Below are 19,251 nucleotides of genomic sequence, written 5' to 3'. Positions count from 1 at the left end.
TCTGCGAAAACCCGACTCGAGTTTTGGATGAGCTCTTTTGTAATTAGTTTGCAATGTAATGTTCAGGAAGAGGGCGGATGGTCTTGATTGCAGCCTTTGCTTGTTGCAATTTTTCCAGATTTCCTTGTTTTACGTAATATCTCGCCATGAATAACCAATGCGGAACGCCAGGTGTGTGTAACGAATCGAAAAAGGACTCCAGTTGAGAGTAGAACCCTGCTTGTTCCAAAATTTTCATCATAAATAAGGACGCTTCGCCGTTATGGAGTGATCTTGACGTTTTCTTGGCTTGTTGTTGTGAAAGCATTTCTTCATAGATTGAAATAGCTTCCATTGCACTCTCTTTTCCTTTGTTTTCTAAATATAATGCTCTTAGCATTTGAGAATATAAATTGAAGGAGGTCTCTGATCTAGGTGCTTTGCGGAATAGCTCTCGTGCTTTCTCGAATTCATTTTGGTCTGCACATACTCGAATTAAATATCCAAAATGATAATCGTTTCTCAAATGTGATGGTATTTGCTTGACAAATTCCAATAGTGTTTCGTAAGGTTTACCATTCAAGTATAATTGTTTTAGAACTGCCAGGTAAAATTTGCTATCCAAGTTGCGTAACTTGCTCATGCAGCGCTGTACTTGTTCTTCATTTCCTATAACTGTATAATAACCAATCAATGCTGTAATTAATTTGTCTTTTGTCTTTGAAAAATAAGGGAAATCTGGATCATCTATTTTGCTCAAAAATTTCTTAATTAAAGACTCGACCATTGGTAGGTTCTTTTGATTTGTAGCAATCCTGAGAATTTTTGCTAGGAGAACACCGTTATGAGTTTTTTCAACCAATTCAATAATATTGTTTTGTTCAATAAACTCAATAGCCTCATTAAATGAACCACTTTGATCTAATCCATTCAGTACATAAAGGCAAGCCTGAACATAACGTCTAGTCTCATGGCTAAACCTATTCCTGTAACGTTCAAGTAACATTTTAGCTTCAATTGTTTTTGAGGGATCGTCAATCAAGCCATGTAGCGCTGTTGTAACATGCATGGCTGTTGGAAGGAAGGGATGAATCTTCTCCATTCTCTGCAAAGTTACCATGATTTTTCTTTTTTGATGACTTTTGGCAAGGGCGTTAAGATATTCGTTAAAGATGACATAGTGAATTCTTGGAAGTTCACCCATATCCTTCATCCTGTTTTCCCTTTCATATTTCATCTTTTCCAATATTTTTCGCTTGTTCTCGTTAAAAATTGGAAGAAATTGAGTGTGAAACACCTTGTCAATTGCAAAGTAGTCGTTCCTTTCTTTGAGTAGCATAATTTTCCTCAAAATTTCCACAAATTTCACATCATATTCTTCATCGTCCTTACTTTTTTTCAAGAAATCTGAAAGCCATGTCGATGTTTCCACGTACTGTTCGAGTGGTAATTCCTCTTTGAGCTTTGTTTGGTATGATGAAAGCATGCTCTCAAATTTCGTATAGGTTTCTGGCATAAATGTTCCAAGTTTTACATCTTCTGACAATTTAGGGGCTGCAACGGAACCATAATTTCTGTGATGATTGCATATTATTCCGAGAGAATGTACAATGTGTATACCATGTAATTCATGAGAACAACCTATTTCCGAGCCTCTCTTAAGATCAGCTTGGATCCACTTGCTGAGAAGGCTTGAGAGTGATGATGATTTACAAGCAAGGCTCACAGCAGAGCGCGAACGATGCATTTTTTAAAACATGAAAATTCATCTTTTTTGGGTCGATCCAGTTTTGGTAATTTATTGAGAGTTTTTTTGGGAGAGAATTGTTCTTGCATTGTTGTTGTATTTGAATTGGGAAAGTAAAGATGTATTGGAGGTGTCGAATTGGTTCAAGTCCTGTAACTCATTAGGATGATGGAGTAAAATCATTCCTTCTCTCAATTATTGGTTGAGTTAGATTCTCACAACCGCCACCAAATATACATCGTGATGATTCTGACCAGTTAGTTAAGATAGCACGTGAGAAATCATCTCATTCACAACTTGTGAATACCAGAAGAAGCGCTTTAGGGGACTGAACGGGTTCTGAAATTTTCGATTATTCTTCGACATAAAAAATCTTCTTCATCACCACCACCACCAACAACAACAACAATTCCTCTCACAACTCTACCAACAAACACACAACCTCATCAACCTCATCCTCAACACGATCTAGGATTGGACAACAAGATGGGCAACTCGACACTCACTTCACCTCTTTCTACTTCATCGGAAATGAAACGATACATTGAACGAGATGATCATTTACTGAAAGCACAAGCAATAGAAGAAGGCTTTCATAAGGAGGGAAACTTGTATATCACTCGGAATGGAATAGATGCATTATGGAACAAGTACGATCAGGACGGAGATGGATATTTACAGAATGAAGAAATTTCCCACTTCTTGCTTGATTTCATTCATGCCATTCACAACAGAAGTATTGAAGAATTAGAGAATCAAAGACGGATTAGAAAATTAAAAGCCGGAGCAATTGATCCATCTCTGAGTAAACGATATCAGGAACGGTTTGAACAAATTTCCATGCAAACAGAATTATTTAAAAGCAAAATTGTAGATTTGAAACGAGATTTAGATAAGGATGGTGATGGTTTGGTGAGCGAGGAACAATTTATTGAATATTTGGAGAATTTTAATTTGCTGTCATGGGTAAGTAAAACTCCTCGAATTGCACTCATTGAAAGGAACGTATTTTCGCCGCAATAATTTTTCAATTTTTGAATTATGATTATCGACGATATGAACGAATACCACAATTTCACAATGAATCACTAACCATCTTATTCCGATCTTACATTCCTTTAATCCTATCTATGCATAGAAGGAGCAATTTATAGGAGGTGAAAATGTCAAGTTTGATTTTCAAGAGGTCCCTTCATTTTCTACCTCACCACCAGTGCAATCCACACCTAAAAAAGCTACTCCTTCCTCTCCACGATTTGGCTCTTCTCCTTCCTCTCCATCATCATCAAAAACTAAATTGTCATCTTCTGCAGCTTCCTCATCATCAGGAAAGACTATGAACTCGAGTGTTTCTACTCAGGAATCTTCAAGAAGAGAAAAGGAAATAGACAAGGATGGATATGCTGTTTACAGATTTGAATTTTATGAAATTCGTTTGCCACCTTCATGGAAGAATGGTAAGTGTATTTTGACTTTTTTGAAATCGAGTATCGGCAATACATGGTAAAATGATGAATGAAGGTTTGGCATATCCAAGTGGTGTACCTATTTTCAGTAGCCCTCTTGAATGTGATACGGTTAAAGAAGATATCTTATGTACACAAATATTTACGAAAAATTCAACATTAGAAGATCAATTTAAGCGACTGCAAAAAGGAAGTAGTAAGGTGACAAATTTTAAAGTGATACAACCCATGACAATGATTACTGATAGAAAAATACAGCCTTACAAGAAAGCAGCATTTTGTATTTTACAATTCAACCAAACCCTACCTGTAAATAATGTAATGTTAAACGTGGCTCTCTATCAGAAGATTGTAATAATTCAAGATAACATGGGACTTATGCATCAGCTGAAATATACAACTAATTTATTGACCAATCATGCAGAGGGAGAGGCTGTATTCGATCGAGTAATTAGAGAAGGTATCACTACAAAGTCACTTTTGGAAGTGGATACAAAGGAAGTGAAACTATCAAAAGAACTAATCATGAGCTATCCTTCAGTTATGCACATGGAAGTTCAAGATGGATACGTTTTTATGTTTCATCCAGTCCAAATTTTATCAAACAACACTGAAAAAGAAAACTTTAATGCAAAGATTCTACTTCCACTCAATTTTGAAGAACAAGTGCAAGGTGTAATTTCTGAAATTCTACAATCACCAAATGGAGTGCTCATATCATCTGAAGAAATTCGTGTTGGTGAATTTGCATATCCAGCAAAACGTTTAGAATTTTCCTATCAACTAGATACATTCAAAATTGGACAAATATGTGTATTCGTGAAAAGTCCCTCGTGTCATTATTACTTTAGTTACACTTCTTCTCTTGGAATGATGAGTAGGGATTTATTTGACCAATTTATTAAGAGATTATCCTTCAGCATTGTTGCACCTCAACTTGTTCAACAGCAAGCCAATTGCATGCCCAAAACAGTGAGTCAAAAACCTCCAACGACACCCATTCTCTCTCCAGTTCGAGTGGAGAATATAAGTTCGACTTTCTCCAATCGTTCTCAAAAACCTCAATCCTCATCGACAATGTAATATAAAGAGATTTCTCTCTCAAATAAAGTTAGTCCTCTCACTTCAATAGCTTGCAAGCTCGTATGTGTCTCTCCTTATTGTATCCTTTATGAAAAAGTGGCCTTTCTTTCATGAAGAGGAATGACAGATGAGATTCAACAAACAAGAAATTTCAAAGATTTTTCGAAAAAGAAAAAATGCATCCACGCGTTGAGGCTATTTTCCAAGGCATTCGAGGGTGTTTCACTCTGGGTGGATTGTACACCTTGTTCTTGGCATTGGCCATGTTGACTACGGGTACTATTAACACGATTAGTATGTATTTTCAAATGTTGATGATGATGGGTTGATGAATTGTTATTGTTGTTATTGTTTTATATTGATGATGATGAAATGATGATACCGAAATTTTTATGATGATGATATTTTTCGCACGGAATGAATTCATGATGGATCATTCATGAATCATGGTATGCGATTTATGAAAACTCAAATGAACGGAAATGATGATGATTCAAAATCTCTTTGAAAATATTTTCTGTTGCGGAAATGTCTTTGAACAGCAACTAAATTACAGGATGTCAGTAACGCAAAGGGTATTGGTGATGGCCCACCAACAGCATTCCAACATGCATTGTATGTACTTTGATTTCATCATCATCATGTCTCTTTTGGACCAACACTCATGATTTCACATATTTTCACAATCATTGTGTATTCACACAGTTTCCAAACAGCTGCCATGTTTTTGGGAGAGTTACTTTGTCTCATTCCGCATAATATTCAATTACTTTATTACAAAATTAAAGGAAAAAAGACCGCTGAAGAATCTAGTGAGGACTCATTGATTGAGAAGAAGCCAAAACCATTCACCAACCCACTCATCTTTTGGATTCCTGCTTGTTGCGATTTGGGCGGTTCTACTTTGCTCAGTAAGTTTCACAGTGCTGTGGATCATGACAAATTTTAAATTGTGACAATTGTAGATTTTGGATTATTTTACACGGATGCATCGGTCTATCAAATGTTGAGAGGTATTTTGGTCGTTTTCACTGGACTTCTCTCTGTTATTTTCTTGAAAGCTAGATTATATTATCACCACTGGGCTGGTTTGTTTTGCATTGTGATTGGTTGCGTCATTGTTGGTTTGAGTTCAGTTTTGTACAAGAGTGAGTCAGGAACTGCTAGATCTCCATTGTTGGGAGATGTTTTGGTTATTTTGGCTCAAATTTTGGCTGCTATTCAATTTGTGGTTGAAGAGAAATTCTTCAGCAGATATGAAGTTGCTCCATTGCAAGCTGTTGGTTGGGAAGGTTATTGGGGTCTTTCTATGACTACAATTGTTTTGTTTGTTTTATATTGGATCCCAGGAAGTGACTATGGAAGTGTTGAAAATGCTGTTTATGCTTTTGCTCAATGTATTAATAATTGGAAGATTGCTGCCTCAACATTGGGATCGGTATTTTCTATTGCCTTCTTCAACTTCTTTGGTGTTTCTATTACTAAGAGAATTTCTTCAACCACTAGATCAACTATTGACAGTTGTCGTACCATTTTCATTTGGGCTATTTCACTTATCATTGGTTGGGAAGAATTCCACTGGCTTCAAGTTGGTGGTTTTGCAGTGTTGTTGTTAGGTACTTCACTTTACAACGAAATTATCAAAATTCCAAAATATCATCAATGGTACCTCAAGAGAAAGGAACTCTATTTGGAAGAAAGAAAAAGAAAGGAAGAAGAAAAGAGACAAAGAGAGGAAGAAAAGAAACAAAGAAGAAGAAATATCCAATAAAATTTTGCATTAGCTTAGAATGACCTTAATTTATAAGGACATATCTTCATCTTCACTGTCATTGTCATCACTTTCAGAGTCACTGGTGTTAAAGTTTGTGTAATCCGTCACGTCTTCATTTAGCCGGTCCATCAGCAACTTTCTTGTCTCAATAGCTGGATTGTAGTACATGTATTTATCTCTCTTTTCGCTTAGGTTCGTTGCTTTGATGACATGGACTTGGGTTAACTCGGTTTGCTCGTCGCTCATTCTATTAACCACATACACAACATATTCCGGATTGTCTGAAAATATGTACTTGTTGTTGTCTTGGAGATGCAGTCGTACTATCTTGTGAACAAAGAGAGACCGCTGAGATGTTTGTTTCACCTCAGAGTTAATCACCAGAAATTCGGCCTCAATAGGCCTCTCAAATTTCACATGAACGAAAGAGCAATCTCTCTTATTCTTAGTTGTCGTATCTAACAAAGATTTTTCTCTCTCTTGAAGAGTTTTTCTATCCAAACTTTCAAGCAGTTCTTGAGAATATATAATATTTGTGCCATCAGATTCTTTAAAGAGCTGTCCCAACACGTAATGAATGTTGGCCAATACTTTCTCATATCTGTGACTGAGAGGTCCGTTATGCCTGGAATAAAACGTATTTAAGCCATCCTTGATGCATAGCGTCATATTGTACAATGTCACATGTCCTGTGATTGACCAATCAAGCATTGATTCGCTGTTGGGCATTATATAGGGCCAAAGGAACTCTAATTCTACATCAGATATTACCAAGGGTATTAACTCTTTGTGTGAAAAAGTAGAAGATTCGTCTTTTGTCGAAATAAATGGATTAAGCTTTCGATAAATTGTTTTGAGGGCAGATTTTCGAGGAGATTTTTTTGTTAATTCTCCACTACTACTTCTTGAGTGCTTATCTTTAACTAGCTTGGGTGACAGGACCTTCAACGGCGATTCAGACCCATCCAAGTTCAACCCAACCTTTGCAAAAGTCCTAACGTTATTATACATGCTATTTCCATACATGTCAACTCCTGGAGATGTAGGCGTAATAGGGGAAACAGGCATTGAGGAGCTACAAAATCTTCGATACAGATTACTGTAAATAAATACTTGAGAAATTATCTTTTTTTTCGATGTTGGCACAGTCTTGAGGAAATTCAGGTTGAATTGATTGAATTGTTCTCTCACCCAGCTTTCACTCTTCCCTTTTTTGATTCCAGATAAAACTTGCTTAATAAATGTTGTAAATTCTGACTTGGCGACCAACGACATTTTCTGTTTCTTGTATAGCACTTTGCCTGCTGCAATACTTGCATAATAATCCCAACTAGTTTTTGAATTTTCCAATATAGGATTTGTCATTCCACATACATAAACTATTTCGCTGAGTTTTGGGTCGCCTATTGTCACATAGGGAGAAATTCTAAAACAAAAAATTCGTATCAAGTGAGGTGACAAAAACCTACCTATTTGTAATTCCTTTCATAGGTTGAATGAGCAGAGGGCATGATAGACAGCACATGGTTACAGTTTTTGCAGGAGATCCAACAAATAAAATTCTTCGTGAAAGCAATAATGCTTCCCATATGTAACAAATATGTTTTTCGAATATTGTGATAAAATCGATCAATGAAGCACCGTTATAAGTATCTTCTTTGGATCTATTAAATTTTGTTATCAAATATTATTTAAGAAATGGTTTTACAACTTACTTTGGCACCTTTAACGCGTATTGTTTGTCGTTAAATGTTATAGTTAATTTCTTCGTAAAAGTGGAAGAAGCCACGTCAATTGAAACCTTTAAACTTTCGTATAATTCTTTCAAAATTACATATGTCTTTTCGACTTTCTTTTCGAGTTCAGTTGGATCTGAAGTCTGTATATATTCTTCCTCCGCATTAATTATTCTATTATATTTTAGCAAAAGTGAATTTCAAACAAGACACTCACCTTTCAATTGCATCCCGCATCAGAGGTGTGAATAATGTGAATAAAGGTTTTGTGGTCACAACTAAAATACTCTTTTGGATAGCTCCTCTTTTCACTCGATCATCAAGCTTGTTTCTAAAAAGCACGCTGCCATATAAATATTGTCCCGCTGGTTGTTGAATAACTGGAATATTATCATTTCCAACAGTTAAACTTGGTGTCTTGGGAGATAATGGTGTTGTTGATGTTTTGAATGACGGTACATATTTCTGAAGTGCTTGTATCAATTCTGATTTATCTTCAGAAATTGGGAGTATTATACCAGTTTGATCTTCGGAATAGATGTGTCCACCGTCTGGAATGCATTTGTCTGCAATATTTAGTGTAGGATAATATTTCTCTAAATGAACATCTCTCGGATAGGTATGTGTCAAACTATTTCCACAGAGCTTGTCAAACTCAGCAATTGAAACACTCAACACACAAAACGAATTCATTGTATTCAACGCGACTCAGTTATAATAATTCTCTCTAAATTCCACAACAATTGATAACTGAGTATACAACCGATTCTTGAGATGCTGATCCGATGCAAGAAGACCAAGTAACGTTAATAATCAAAACAAAAGGAAGATGATGAGAGAGATGGTGCTGTTGTTATTGATTTCGTGTAAAATCAGAGATTTGCCAATGATGATGATGTTTCTCAACCGCGAGTAGAATGTGTTGCGATAAAGACCACCTCGCTGTGGTTGTTGTTGTTGTTGTTGTGCGTAATTTAAATTCCGCTCTTCTCCTATTTTTTATTCTTATGAAAATTGAAATTTACGATGTGATGGACGAAAAGAGAATGGACTCCTCCTAAAGGTTTACAAAATAGGAAATCAGTCCAACACCTGAAATTCAACAACATTCCAAAGCTCTCTTTTCGCTTAGTCTCTTCATCTTTAGCTTAGAGAGTGGTGGTGAGCTCATCATGAGTATTCGTGAAAGAATTTCTTGTTGCAAAGGCAATTTACAAATCTTTGGGTGATCCGTGAATTGAGAATCGATTGAAAACAATGAAAAAATGTTCATTTCAGAGACAGCACACAACACTGATAACATTCCATTGAGCCAATTTTCTGCGGACATGCAACAACAGCAACAGAAGACTCATCATCCACCTTCATTCAACAATGCTTTGGGGTTCAAGTTGTTGAATAGTGCTGGTTATGCTTGGAATTCTCATGAATATAGCTCCTCGTCGGAGTTGTACAACAAGTGCCAAGTCATTGATCATCATATACAAGTAGATGCCCAGAAACGGAGGATATTGAAAGCACCCGTTGTTAGAGACAAGCGGTGTGTTTATAATTCCATGATGAATATTGAAAAAATTGCAAAAGCCAACAATTTCGATACCGAGCAAGAATTCATTAATGTATATAAAAACAATGAGAATGTTGTAGATTATATGGAAGATGATTCTAATGAAGTAAATTCATTAACAAATAATGCGATGATGGATGATGATCGACAGAGTGAAACATCTTTGTCACACAATGGAGATGAATTACTTTCTCAAGCTAGAGGTTATCAACGGGAATTAGTAGAACATTGCAAAAAAGAAAATACAATTATTGTAGCTCCTACAGGGGCAGGTACGTTCATCAAAATAGTTTACGAGAAATTTTAACAAGAAATTCATATTTGAAATTTATCTGAAAAGGCAAAACATTCATTGCTGCTCTTTTGATAAGAGACACACTCGATGAAAATCCAGAAAAGAAGATCCTTTTTCTTGTAAATCAAATTTCCCTCGTGGATCAACAAGCTTCTGCATTCAAAGAATTTAATATTCCACGAGTGGGTGCCTTTCATAGCGATAAAAAAGGACTTAAAAATTGGACAGAAGATTCAGAATATCATGATGTCATTGTTTGTACAGTTCAAATACTTCTTAATTCCATGAAGAAAAACGCAGAAAAAATATTGGATGATGTTCAATTAATAATATTTGACGAATGTCACCATGCGCATTCCAACCATCCATTTAAGGTACTAATGAGAGATTTTTATAAACCTCGAAAGATGTGTGGATTACCAGCTCCAAGAATTGTGGGACTAAGCGCTTCTCCTGCTGCAAAAAACACAGTGGGTGAAACAATTTTAAAAATTTTACAACTTTGTCATGATTTGGATTGTACAGTGAGACGGGTAGAAAAAAACGAAGAAGAATTGAACAAGTATGTGTATATACCTCCCATTCAAATGAAGAGTGTCGATATGGATCCTCATTCAGAGAGACTTAAATCGTATATTTATAATGCCATTAGACGAGTGAAAATGCTTCTTCTTGAAAAATGTGGCAAGAATTTACATGGAGATATTGACATCAACGATGAAAAGTTTGGCACTGATGAAGCCGATGCTTGGATTAACAAACGCTCACATACACCAACTAACGAATGGTTGAACGATACTGAATGTGATAATCGACATTTAACAGACTTTTTACAAACCAGAGATAGAACTAAGCCTCTGATTGTTCTATTATGCCAAACTTTGTCTATCCTTAATGAATGTCTGATGATTAATGATCATCGATCTCCATATGACGCGTAAGTAGTTCAAAAATTAGTGTCACACAAGACGAACCTATGCATAGGTGGGAACAATTGAAAAAGTTCTTGAACTCTTTAGAAAATAAGGAAATTCTCTACTTATTGTCTAAAAGTGGAGTATCATTCTCCATGTATGAGCATGAGAATTCAATTGGGAAGATTCCTAAAAACTGTAATAAGAGATTCGAACTGGCAAGATTATTATCAGAATACAAATCCAAAGCACAAGATATGAGAGCATTAATTTTTGTAAAAACCAGATTAAGTTGCAAAGAAACGAAAGAATTTTTAGAGTCTCGTCCAGAACTTCGTGATTTCCTGAAACTCGACATTCTTCTGGGCCACGGCAAAGGCGCTTCTACAGGAGGAATGACTTCAAGTCAGCAACAAACCGTATTGACAAACTTTAGAAATGGAGTTATCAATACTCTCATTTCCACAAGTGTAGCTGAGGAAGGTATTGATATTCCCGCATGCAGTTTAGTTGTAAGATTAGATGGAGTTGACAGCGCCTTAAACCTCATTCAGTCGAGAGGAAGAGCTAGATCTCGAAACAGCGAGTTTTACTGTATACTTCACACGAACTCTGGGCGTATGTATTTTCATGCTGTAAATGTACATTTGAATTTCTAATGATTTTTCCTTTATCATCATGATTATCCAATAACAAAAACAGAGAAATCAGTTGAGCGATACCAAATGCAAGAAAGAAAAATGATTGCTGCTGTTGATTTATTGATGAAAGCAGAGAGCATACATCCTGATATTTATATGAGGAGTATCAATCTTAAGGAGTCGACTGGCTTAAGGCACATGGTACTTGGTCATATTTTCGAGTATTTGTGGTTTAATTCTGAGAAAATTGCCAAAGACGAAACTGTGCAATGCCTCTATCACTATACGGAGAAAACTATAACACAGTCGACAGTAGTATCCACCACGTGTGAAAAATTGTTTGGAGAAAAACCAATCATGCAGGTCATAAAAACTGGTTCAAGTTTTATTGCGAGAATAATTATCAAAATTAGTAATAATGACAGATCATGTTATAGGAATGGGTATCAGGCTGCCAGGTATTTTGTCCTTACTTGTTCTAAGGATTTTAAAACCAAAAGGGATGCAAAGAATGCTGCTTCTCTTGAAGCACTGCAAAAGTTTATGGACAAAGATCTCGTTGTCTTTCCCCCTAGCACTTGGACAGAAATTTACAAAGAGAATACCAAAGACCCGATCGAAATCGATCATGGAGTGAATTCTGAGCTGAAAGAAATCATCATGCCAATTCAAGAGATTGATCTCAAACGAAAGCAAACGACCACCAAAGTGACAGATCCAAAAATCTTCAAAGAAAAGATTACACTCGAAACAGCCATTACCTGTCTCTTTCATCACTGCAAGATTAATTTTGGTCAAAATCCAGAGTTTAAAGATTTTATTTTGTCGAAGAGAGTTAATAATTCAAACCAATTCTATTACACGTGCAGTGTAGTCAGTGACAAAGTATCAGCAGTGAGAGGAGATGCATTTCCTAAAAAAAAGGATGCCAAAAAGGATGCTGCTTTTAAGATGTGTCATGCAATTTTTAATGCCTATCATTACTTTGACATGGCCAAACACGCGTACACAAAAAATTATAGAAACCAAAAGTCCGAATGATCAATAGGGATCTTTATTTGTGAAATTCAATGGCATTTACAAAATTGAGATAGCATGCTTAATTACTACCAGGTGTCAGTCACAGTGGAAGAGGTATCATTTTCTTCATCCGCACTACCCTCAATGCCTATTCTCCTCAAATCTAGAACCCTTATCATATGACCATAAATAGGGTTGGTATTTGAGTTTTCATGCTGATTCCTATGAGCATTTGGTACCGTTCGTCTTAAATTATCTCTTGTAAAGTTGGTGATAGAATCCCAAAGATTTGGAGGAGCTGTCACGATGATGTTTTCATTTTCCGTCATTGATGTGGTTTCATTTTCTGTGAATATATTGATTTGAATGTCATCGATTTGTTGAGTTGTGTCTCTCAAATGATTCGTTTCAGATGGAATTTCCAAATTATGAGATGTTGAACATGGTGGTTGAACTACTTCAGATAAGGAATGGTTTTCCATGATTACTAATGGCTCGAAAATGATTGGTTCTTGAGAAAAATCCTGTTGTTCATTCTCTCTTGTTTCAGACTTGCTCATCCCTACTTGTTGCTCGATATTCACTATTTCACATGGAAGAGTAGGCATTCGTTCTTGTTCCACAGCAGCATGACGCTCCCAATGAGTAGTACAGGCAATATTTGGCAAATTGAGATTGGATGGCAAATCAAGTGGAGGTAATGAATGCATGATAGGAACAAAGGGTGTGATGATATCGTTTTGATTCTTTCTTTCCTGAATGCATTCGTAAATGGAATTGAAAGATAGCGAATATGGTCCAGGTGGTATTTTTAAAGGATTGTCACATGGTGGTGGTCTGCAACGATCACCACGTGAGGTGAAAGTGTTGGAACTGAGAGGATCTACTCCATGATAATTATGGAAAACACGCATATTTGTATTGAAACAAACAAGCTCACTCACAGATGATATTGGATATGCATGATATTTTCCAATACCATCCATCATTGAAATGGGTGAATTGGAAGTCGTTTTGAAATGATTGACACTGGTATTGTGATGATGCAATTTTGGCTTGAAATATTTGGTGGTGGTCAGAAAGTTAATCAGACGAATGTACTAATACCTACTCGATGATTCGGAAAATAAGGAATTGAGTGCCTATGAGTGATCATGTCTTGCACGGTGATTCGATCGCGAGTCATAGAAAAGCAGGGCTTGTCGTTTATCTTTGACATGGAAGGAAAAACTGGAGAGCTTTTCACAAGGAGCGTCTCGTTTTTTCTCTCCAATTGAATACTATTCAATGAATGCTTAATCACAGACACTCGTTGATGTACCTCGCTTAGAAATTGACGTTGTTCATCGATTTTTTCATTAATCCGTTGAAATGTGGCCAAGCTCACATTTTCCAAGTGCTCGATCACATCCAACACGTTCTGGATATTGGTGTTGGGATATAACGCTGGACATTCGAAAGACATTTTTTTTTGTGTTGGAACTGGAGTTTGTCACTCCGCGAGTTCCACATGTTCCGGTTTTAAGCAAATCAAACCTTGATAACTACAGCAATAAAGGAATGTATTGAAAAATGTTAATATTGTGTACAATTTTAAAATTAATAATAATTAATCTCTTTCTGCCAGAGCGTTCAAAACAGTGTCTACTTCTTCAGCAGTCAAGACTTTGAATCTGCGATCATCGCCAGAAACAACACAAACTTCAATGTCACTGGACTTGAGTTCTTGACTAAGTACTGATTGTAAACTTCCGACTGCAAGTTGAACGGTTTCTTGTGTTGATAACACGCATTCAGTGCTATCTTCATTTGGCTTAATATCCTTTAACTTCTTTTCCAAAAAGTTTTGTGCTTCTGTTTCTTTTTGTCCAGAACTTGTTGCAAAATATCCAGCATAGTAGCCAGCAGGGTCAACCTTGTACAATTGTGGTTCCTTTGTTTCTTCATCAATACCAATCAACATCATAACTACTCCTTGTGGTCTAATACCAGCATATTGAGTAAAAAGTTGAGCATGATCGGCCATTCTCTTTGCCAAATATGAAACTGGAATTTCATATCCAAATTTAAATTCAAAGGATGCTGCTTCATATCTTGCTCTTTGGACATTCACCCTGGCATCAGCAATTCTTCCGGTCATTACACATCCGATACGATCAGTAATTTTGAACACATGAGTAACAGACTCAGCTTTCAAAAGTCTATCGGGTACTTTCTTTTGTGTTACAATACAACAAGAGTCCTTTCCACGAATACCAATCGTTGTAATTCCAGGTGTTTTAACGGCCTTAAAGGCGTACTCCACTTGATACAATCTTCCTTCAGGTGAAAAGACTGTGATGAATCGATCATAGCCTGATGATGCTCCACGAGACATTTTTTGTGTTTGAAAATTTAATCTATTTTTAAAAAAACAATTCCAACAGAATGAAAATTCTTCGTGAGGATGATTCGAGCTAAAAGCAACACACGATCTTCTAAGCGCATGAACGTCAGAAATGGATGAATATGAAATGTTATGTTTGCGTACAAGGGATGCCATACATCGGAAATCACATTCTTCTTCTTACTGATAGTAACAACTGCAATCAAATAATAGAATAAAACAAAAGGAACGATCAAGGCTTGATATTTGAAAAAATGTTGACCAGTCCTTTGTATCATCATCACGCAAGTCATTGTGCTACGTCCGTACTATCTAGAACACTTAAAAGATCCATTCTTGCATCATCAAGTTGGACATTTACAAACGATGGTGGTACAACGGATCGTCGCTTTTACTCAACATGCAGTTCCTCTCTCAAACAAGTCGATAACAATGTTGTGGATGTTTCTGATGATCAACAACAAAACATGACATCCTTCCCAAAGAACTCTTCATCAACAATAATAACAGATGCACCTCCAAAATGGTCAGAATTGGAGAGTTCTCAAACAGAAAGCTTTTGGAGTCATGGAATTAAAACTCCGTTCTTTTTGGTGGATCTTCAGGTGCTGAATCGAAATTGTAGAGCTATGATTCAAAAAGCAAATGAATGTGGAATTTCATTGCGAGCTCACGTAAAAACTCACAAAACATTGGAAGGAGCCAAATATCAAACCATTGGATTGAAAGATCCAAAACTAGTGGTGTCCACATTGGCAGAAGCTGAATATTATTCTGCTCATTACAAAGATATTCACTATGCTGTACCTGCGTTGTCAAAATCCAAATTGAAACAAATTGAAACTTTAACAAGACGAATTCCAAAATTTCACATCGATGTTGAGAGTGAAGCATCTTTGAAAATCATTGAAGAATATGCCAAGAATCACAATATTCAATTTTCCGTATTTGTGCAAGTCGATTGTGGACAACATCGAGTTGGTGTTGATCCAAACGATGAAGCATCACTACGTCTTGTTCAAAAGATTCATGAATCTCCACATGTCAAGCTTGCTGGACTCTACACACATGCTGGACAGTCGTATGCTTGTCGAGGAAAAGAAGAAATTCGAAAAGTGACCATCGAGGAAGCCAAAATTGTTTCAGACTTTGCACAAAAACTGAAAACCTTGGGAATTCATGTTCCCACGGTTTCTGTTGGATCGACACCTACCTGTTCTGTTGGAACGGCTGAGGAATGGTCAAACACATTAGTGAATGAAATTCATCCTGGAAATTATGTCTTTTATGATTACATGCAAACGAAGATTGGTAGTTGTGAAATTAAGGACTGTTCAGCATTTGTGGTTGCTACAATTATTGGGCATAGACCAAACATGAATCAATTAACTATTGATGCTGGAGCACTTGCCTTAAGTAAGGATATTGGATGTTCGAATGTGAGCTGTGCTTCCTATGGATATATTAAAGAAGACGAAACTCTTCAGATTACCAATCTAACCCAAGAAATTGGAATTGTGACAAGTGAGAAACCTATCAATTATGAGAAATTTAGACTTGGTGCAAAGTTGACCATCATTCCCAATCATAGTTGTTTATCAGCTGCTATGTTCGACAAGTATTATGTTATTAATAACTCGATAGAAGCCAAGTTGGTAGATGTCTGGTCCAACATTAGAGGTTGGTAGTAGAAACATATTCTCAAAGTAATCGAGTAAACAATTTTTGGTGTTGAGTGAAAGACTTTTCTTGCCAAAAACTTTTCTCGTTGTAAATCCCAAAAAAATATTACTCGTTCCCATGAAGAGACTCGTCCCCCAATTCTCCAAATCTTCACGTATGTCTTGTAGTATCAATCAATCATTTTCCTGACTCTAGTAATATATTTTGTTGTTGTTGGCTATTGTTGATTTATTCCAAATTTTATCTTGATGATTCGATATGAATATATTTATATTTGCTTGATGATGTGGTGATGACTGTATTATTGCTTGATATATTATTGTTACTCTGTTACTGTAATACCAACTACTGGAATAATTACTATCCTATCTGTACTCATTCAATTGTTTTCAAAATGTTTAGGTAATGGTGTCCGCCATTATAGCACCTTGAAACAAAGAGGTGAAAAGATGGATGCCGAATTGTCTGCAACAAGAACACCACTTGAAAGAATGTTGCTTGGAAAGCAAACCAAGAACGATTTTGCCAATTTGAACATTAAAGATCCAAAGACAGTCGCTCAATGGTTGAACAAGAGTGCTAGAGAGGGACCAAAATACTTGACAAAGGATGTCGATCAATTGGCTCCTCCAGTTACAATCACTGTCTCTGGAGCATGTGGACAAATTGCCAATAGCCTGTTGTTCAGAATTGCTAACGGTGAAATGTTGGGCGAAAATCAACCAGTGAAGTTGAGATTGTTGGAAAGACCAGAAGCAATGAAGGCTCTTGAAGGAGTGAAAATGGAATTGGACGATGGCGCTTTCCCACTCTTGGAAGAAATTTATCTTACCGATAGTGAAAATGATGCTTTCAGAGGTGCTGACTATGCTATTTTGCTCGGAGGAAAGCCAAGAGGTCCTGGAATGGAAAGAGCTGATGTCATGAAAGACAATGCTGCTATTTTTAAGGCTCAAGGTGAGGCTTTGAACAAGCAAGCTAACGGAGATGTTTTGGTTTTGATTGTTGCCAATCCAGCCAACACTAACGCTATGATTACATCTGCCAATGCTCCAGATATTCCACCAGAAAATATCACTGCAATGACAAGACTTGATCACGATAGAGGATTGGCTCAAGTTGCAGCAAAGGTTGGATGTAATATTACCGACATTTCACGATTTGCTATTTGGGGTAACCACTCTGCCACTCAATATCCAGATCTTTCATTCACAACCATCAAAGGACAATGGGGTCTTAACGTGATTAATGACGAACAATGGATTACAAATGAATTTATTCCAAACGTGCAACAACGTGGTGCTGCTATCATCAAGGCCAGAGGAAAGTCAAGTGCTGCTTCTGCTGCCGACGCTGCTATTAAACATATGCACGATTGGGTTTTGGGAAATAGCGAATGGGTTTCTATGGCTATTCCATCAAGAGGTCAATATGGTATCCCAAGAGGTATTTGGTGTTCAATGCCAGTGCAATGCTTTGGAGCTGGTAAATACGGAGTCATTGAAGGTTTACCAATCAACTCCTTCAGCGCTGATAGAATTAATGCTAGCGTAAAGGAACTTATTGAGGAAAAGAAGATTGTTGAAAATTTATTACCAAATCCAGTTTACAGATTAGTCGAAGTTGACAAGGTTAACATTATTAGCAAGTCATACATCTCAGAAAACAAGCAATAATTTATGCAAGGATCAAATTATCCTTACTTTTTCAAACTGAGGGATTGCAGCCGTTCTCAGGGCATTCAAGAAGTAAAACAACCTTTAACATGTATAAAATTTAGATTTCCAAATGAATAATTTTGAATTCAGAAATGTTGAAATAAATCATAGAAGATATCTCCTCCATCGGAGTAGCTGAACGCCAAATTGTCAGGTTGAACGATGGGAGATTTTTTGGGTCTTTTCATCACCACTCTTTTAACTCCAAGATTTAATGCCCAATTTACCAAGGAAGCTTCGAAAGGAGATTTAGTTTCCCGATAATTGGTGTTCGTTTCAAATGATTCATCGAAATGAAGAAATGACATTACAGTTCTCAATACTTGCAATTCATATTTTGGGAGTGCTGACCCCACATGAGTGAACATGGGATCAAGGTAAATGACATCTGGTAATTCCAGATTTAAATTAGTGAAAGAGTGTACAGTAAGAGTTCGAGAGTCAGTCTCTTCAAACAAATATTTCATGTTCACAAATTTTCCATTTTCTCGAGCTCTTTGAAGAGCAGCTTTCAACATGATTGAAATCAGAGGATGGCGCTCACAACAAATGACATTAAATCCTAATAGTGACAGTATGCAGCTATCTTTCCCCAGGCCAGTGGTTGCATCTAACACGAGAGTTTGTTCAGGTTTCTTGTTTTTAATGCTACATGCACGAAAAAGAGCACTAGATTTAGAAATTCCTCGATGAGCAAGACTGACAGATGTTGTGTCTGAAAAACCTATTGTGAGAGGCCTCGATTTTGCTATTTCAGTGTATTTTGTTTCTAATATTCCTTGTTGTGCCTTCTGTACATCAAATAAAGGTAAAAGTGAGAGTTTCTGCAGTGGTGAGCTCAAATCCACATCCAGTAAGAATAAGGGTCCTCCAAAATAAGGATCATTTGTATTTTCATTAGAAGTCATCATTTTAATTCTCTCCTCAATAAATTCAAACGTTTTAAAATTCCTTTCCTCAATTGTTTCATTTTGTGCATAAAGTTGAAAAATTCCACTTTGTAAATGATATTTTTCAATTAATTTCGGAATTAATTCATCCTTTACAAATGAAAAAGATTCCAAAAATTTGAAAACATTTTCATCATTTAAAGAGAAATTATTAAACTTTCTAACTGGAGAATTCTCTCCAACACAAAACCGTACAATCAAGGCTTTCTTAGGTTTCATCGGAAGCATTGAAGAAGGAATTACACGTCCAAGTTTTTTCATTTTTTTTCTAAATTCAAAATTTACTGTTGTC

At 36.4% G+C, this 19,251-nt stretch overlaps 10 protein-coding genes across 10 annotated transcripts; 5 read left to right on the top strand and 5 right to left on the bottom strand.

The window, feature by feature from the left end:
- Positions 1 to 43: 43 nt before the first annotated feature.
- Positions 44 to 1,726, bottom strand: FDP41_006232 (uncharacterized protein; the record flags this gene model as incomplete). The annotated part of the gene is made up of 1 exon (XM_044709845.1): positions 44 to 1,726. The coding sequence occupies one exon, from the start codon at positions 1,724 to 1,726 to the stop codon at positions 44 to 46; it is 1,683 nt and encodes a 560-aa protein (XP_044559471.1).
- Positions 1,727 to 2,212: 486 nt separating this feature from the next.
- FDP41_006231 (uncharacterized protein) lies at positions 2,213 to 4,275 on the top strand (the record flags this gene model as incomplete). The annotated part of the gene is made up of 3 exons (XM_044709844.1): positions 2,213 to 2,692; positions 2,865 to 3,183; positions 3,248 to 4,275. 3 exons carry the CDS (start codon positions 2,213 to 2,215, stop codon positions 4,273 to 4,275), a joined length of 1,827 nt encoding a protein of 608 aa, XP_044559470.1.
- Positions 4,276 to 4,451: 176 nt separating this feature from the next.
- On the top strand, positions 4,452 to 6,046 carry FDP41_006230 (uncharacterized protein; the record flags this gene model as incomplete). The annotated part of the gene is made up of 4 exons (XM_044709843.1): positions 4,452 to 4,569; positions 4,818 to 4,890; positions 4,981 to 5,186; positions 5,241 to 6,046. The coding sequence occupies 4 exons, from the start codon at positions 4,452 to 4,454 to the stop codon at positions 6,044 to 6,046; spliced, it is 1,203 nt and encodes a 400-aa protein (XP_044559469.1).
- Positions 6,047 to 6,076: 30 nt separating this feature from the next.
- On the bottom strand, positions 6,077 to 8,478 carry FDP41_006229 (uncharacterized protein; the record flags this gene model as incomplete). Its single annotated transcript, XM_044709841.1, has 4 exons — positions 6,077 to 7,475; positions 7,519 to 7,713; positions 7,765 to 7,959; positions 8,003 to 8,478. 4 exons carry the CDS (start codon positions 8,476 to 8,478, stop codon positions 6,077 to 6,079), a joined length of 2,265 nt encoding a protein of 754 aa, XP_044559468.1.
- Positions 8,479 to 9,050: 572 nt separating this feature from the next.
- On the top strand, positions 9,051 to 12,243 carry FDP41_006228 (uncharacterized protein; the record flags this gene model as incomplete). The annotated part of the gene is made up of 4 exons (XM_044709840.1): positions 9,051 to 9,624; positions 9,693 to 10,584; positions 10,632 to 11,179; positions 11,264 to 12,243. 4 exons carry the CDS (start codon positions 9,051 to 9,053, stop codon positions 12,241 to 12,243), a joined length of 2,994 nt encoding a protein of 997 aa, XP_044559467.1.
- A 65-nt stretch (positions 12,244 to 12,308) lies between these two features.
- FDP41_006227 (uncharacterized protein) lies at positions 12,309 to 13,687 on the bottom strand (the record flags this gene model as incomplete). The annotated part of the gene is made up of 2 exons (XM_044709839.1): positions 12,309 to 13,277; positions 13,334 to 13,687. The coding sequence occupies 2 exons, from the start codon at positions 13,685 to 13,687 to the stop codon at positions 12,309 to 12,311; spliced, it is 1,323 nt and encodes a 440-aa protein (XP_044559466.1).
- A 144-nt stretch (positions 13,688 to 13,831) lies between these two features.
- FDP41_006226 (uncharacterized protein) lies at positions 13,832 to 14,599 on the bottom strand (the record flags this gene model as incomplete). Its single annotated transcript, XM_044709838.1, has 1 exon — positions 13,832 to 14,599. One exon carries the CDS (start codon positions 14,597 to 14,599, stop codon positions 13,832 to 13,834), a length of 768 nt encoding a protein of 255 aa, XP_044559465.1.
- A 263-nt stretch (positions 14,600 to 14,862) lies between these two features.
- FDP41_006225 (uncharacterized protein) lies at positions 14,863 to 16,296 on the top strand (the record flags this gene model as incomplete). Its single annotated transcript, XM_044709837.1, has 1 exon — positions 14,863 to 16,296. One exon carries the CDS (start codon positions 14,863 to 14,865, stop codon positions 16,294 to 16,296), a length of 1,434 nt encoding a protein of 477 aa, XP_044559464.1.
- Positions 16,297 to 16,408: 112 nt separating this feature from the next.
- On the top strand, positions 16,409 to 17,967 carry FDP41_006224 (uncharacterized protein; the record flags this gene model as incomplete). The annotated part of the gene is made up of 2 exons (XM_044709836.1): positions 16,409 to 16,445; positions 16,694 to 17,967. The coding sequence occupies 2 exons, from the start codon at positions 16,409 to 16,411 to the stop codon at positions 17,965 to 17,967; spliced, it is 1,311 nt and encodes a 436-aa protein (XP_044559463.1).
- A 128-nt stretch (positions 17,968 to 18,095) lies between these two features.
- Positions 18,096 to 19,220, bottom strand: FDP41_006223 (uncharacterized protein; the record flags this gene model as incomplete). The annotated part of the gene is made up of 1 exon (XM_044709835.1): positions 18,096 to 19,220. The coding sequence occupies one exon, from the start codon at positions 19,218 to 19,220 to the stop codon at positions 18,096 to 18,098; it is 1,125 nt and encodes a 374-aa protein (XP_044559462.1).
- Positions 19,221 to 19,251: the final 31 nt, after the last annotated feature.

The sequence above is a fragment of the Naegleria fowleri genome (assembly GCF_008403515.1).
Source record: "Naegleria fowleri strain ATCC 30894 chromosome Unknown tig51, whole genome shotgun sequence".
In the NCBI taxonomy this organism is placed as follows: Eukaryota; Heterolobosea; class Eutetramitea; order Acrasida; family Naegleriidae; genus Naegleria; species Naegleria fowleri.
Note: the sequence above shows the minus strand (reverse complement) of the source record. Positions and strands in the feature narration are given on the sequence as shown.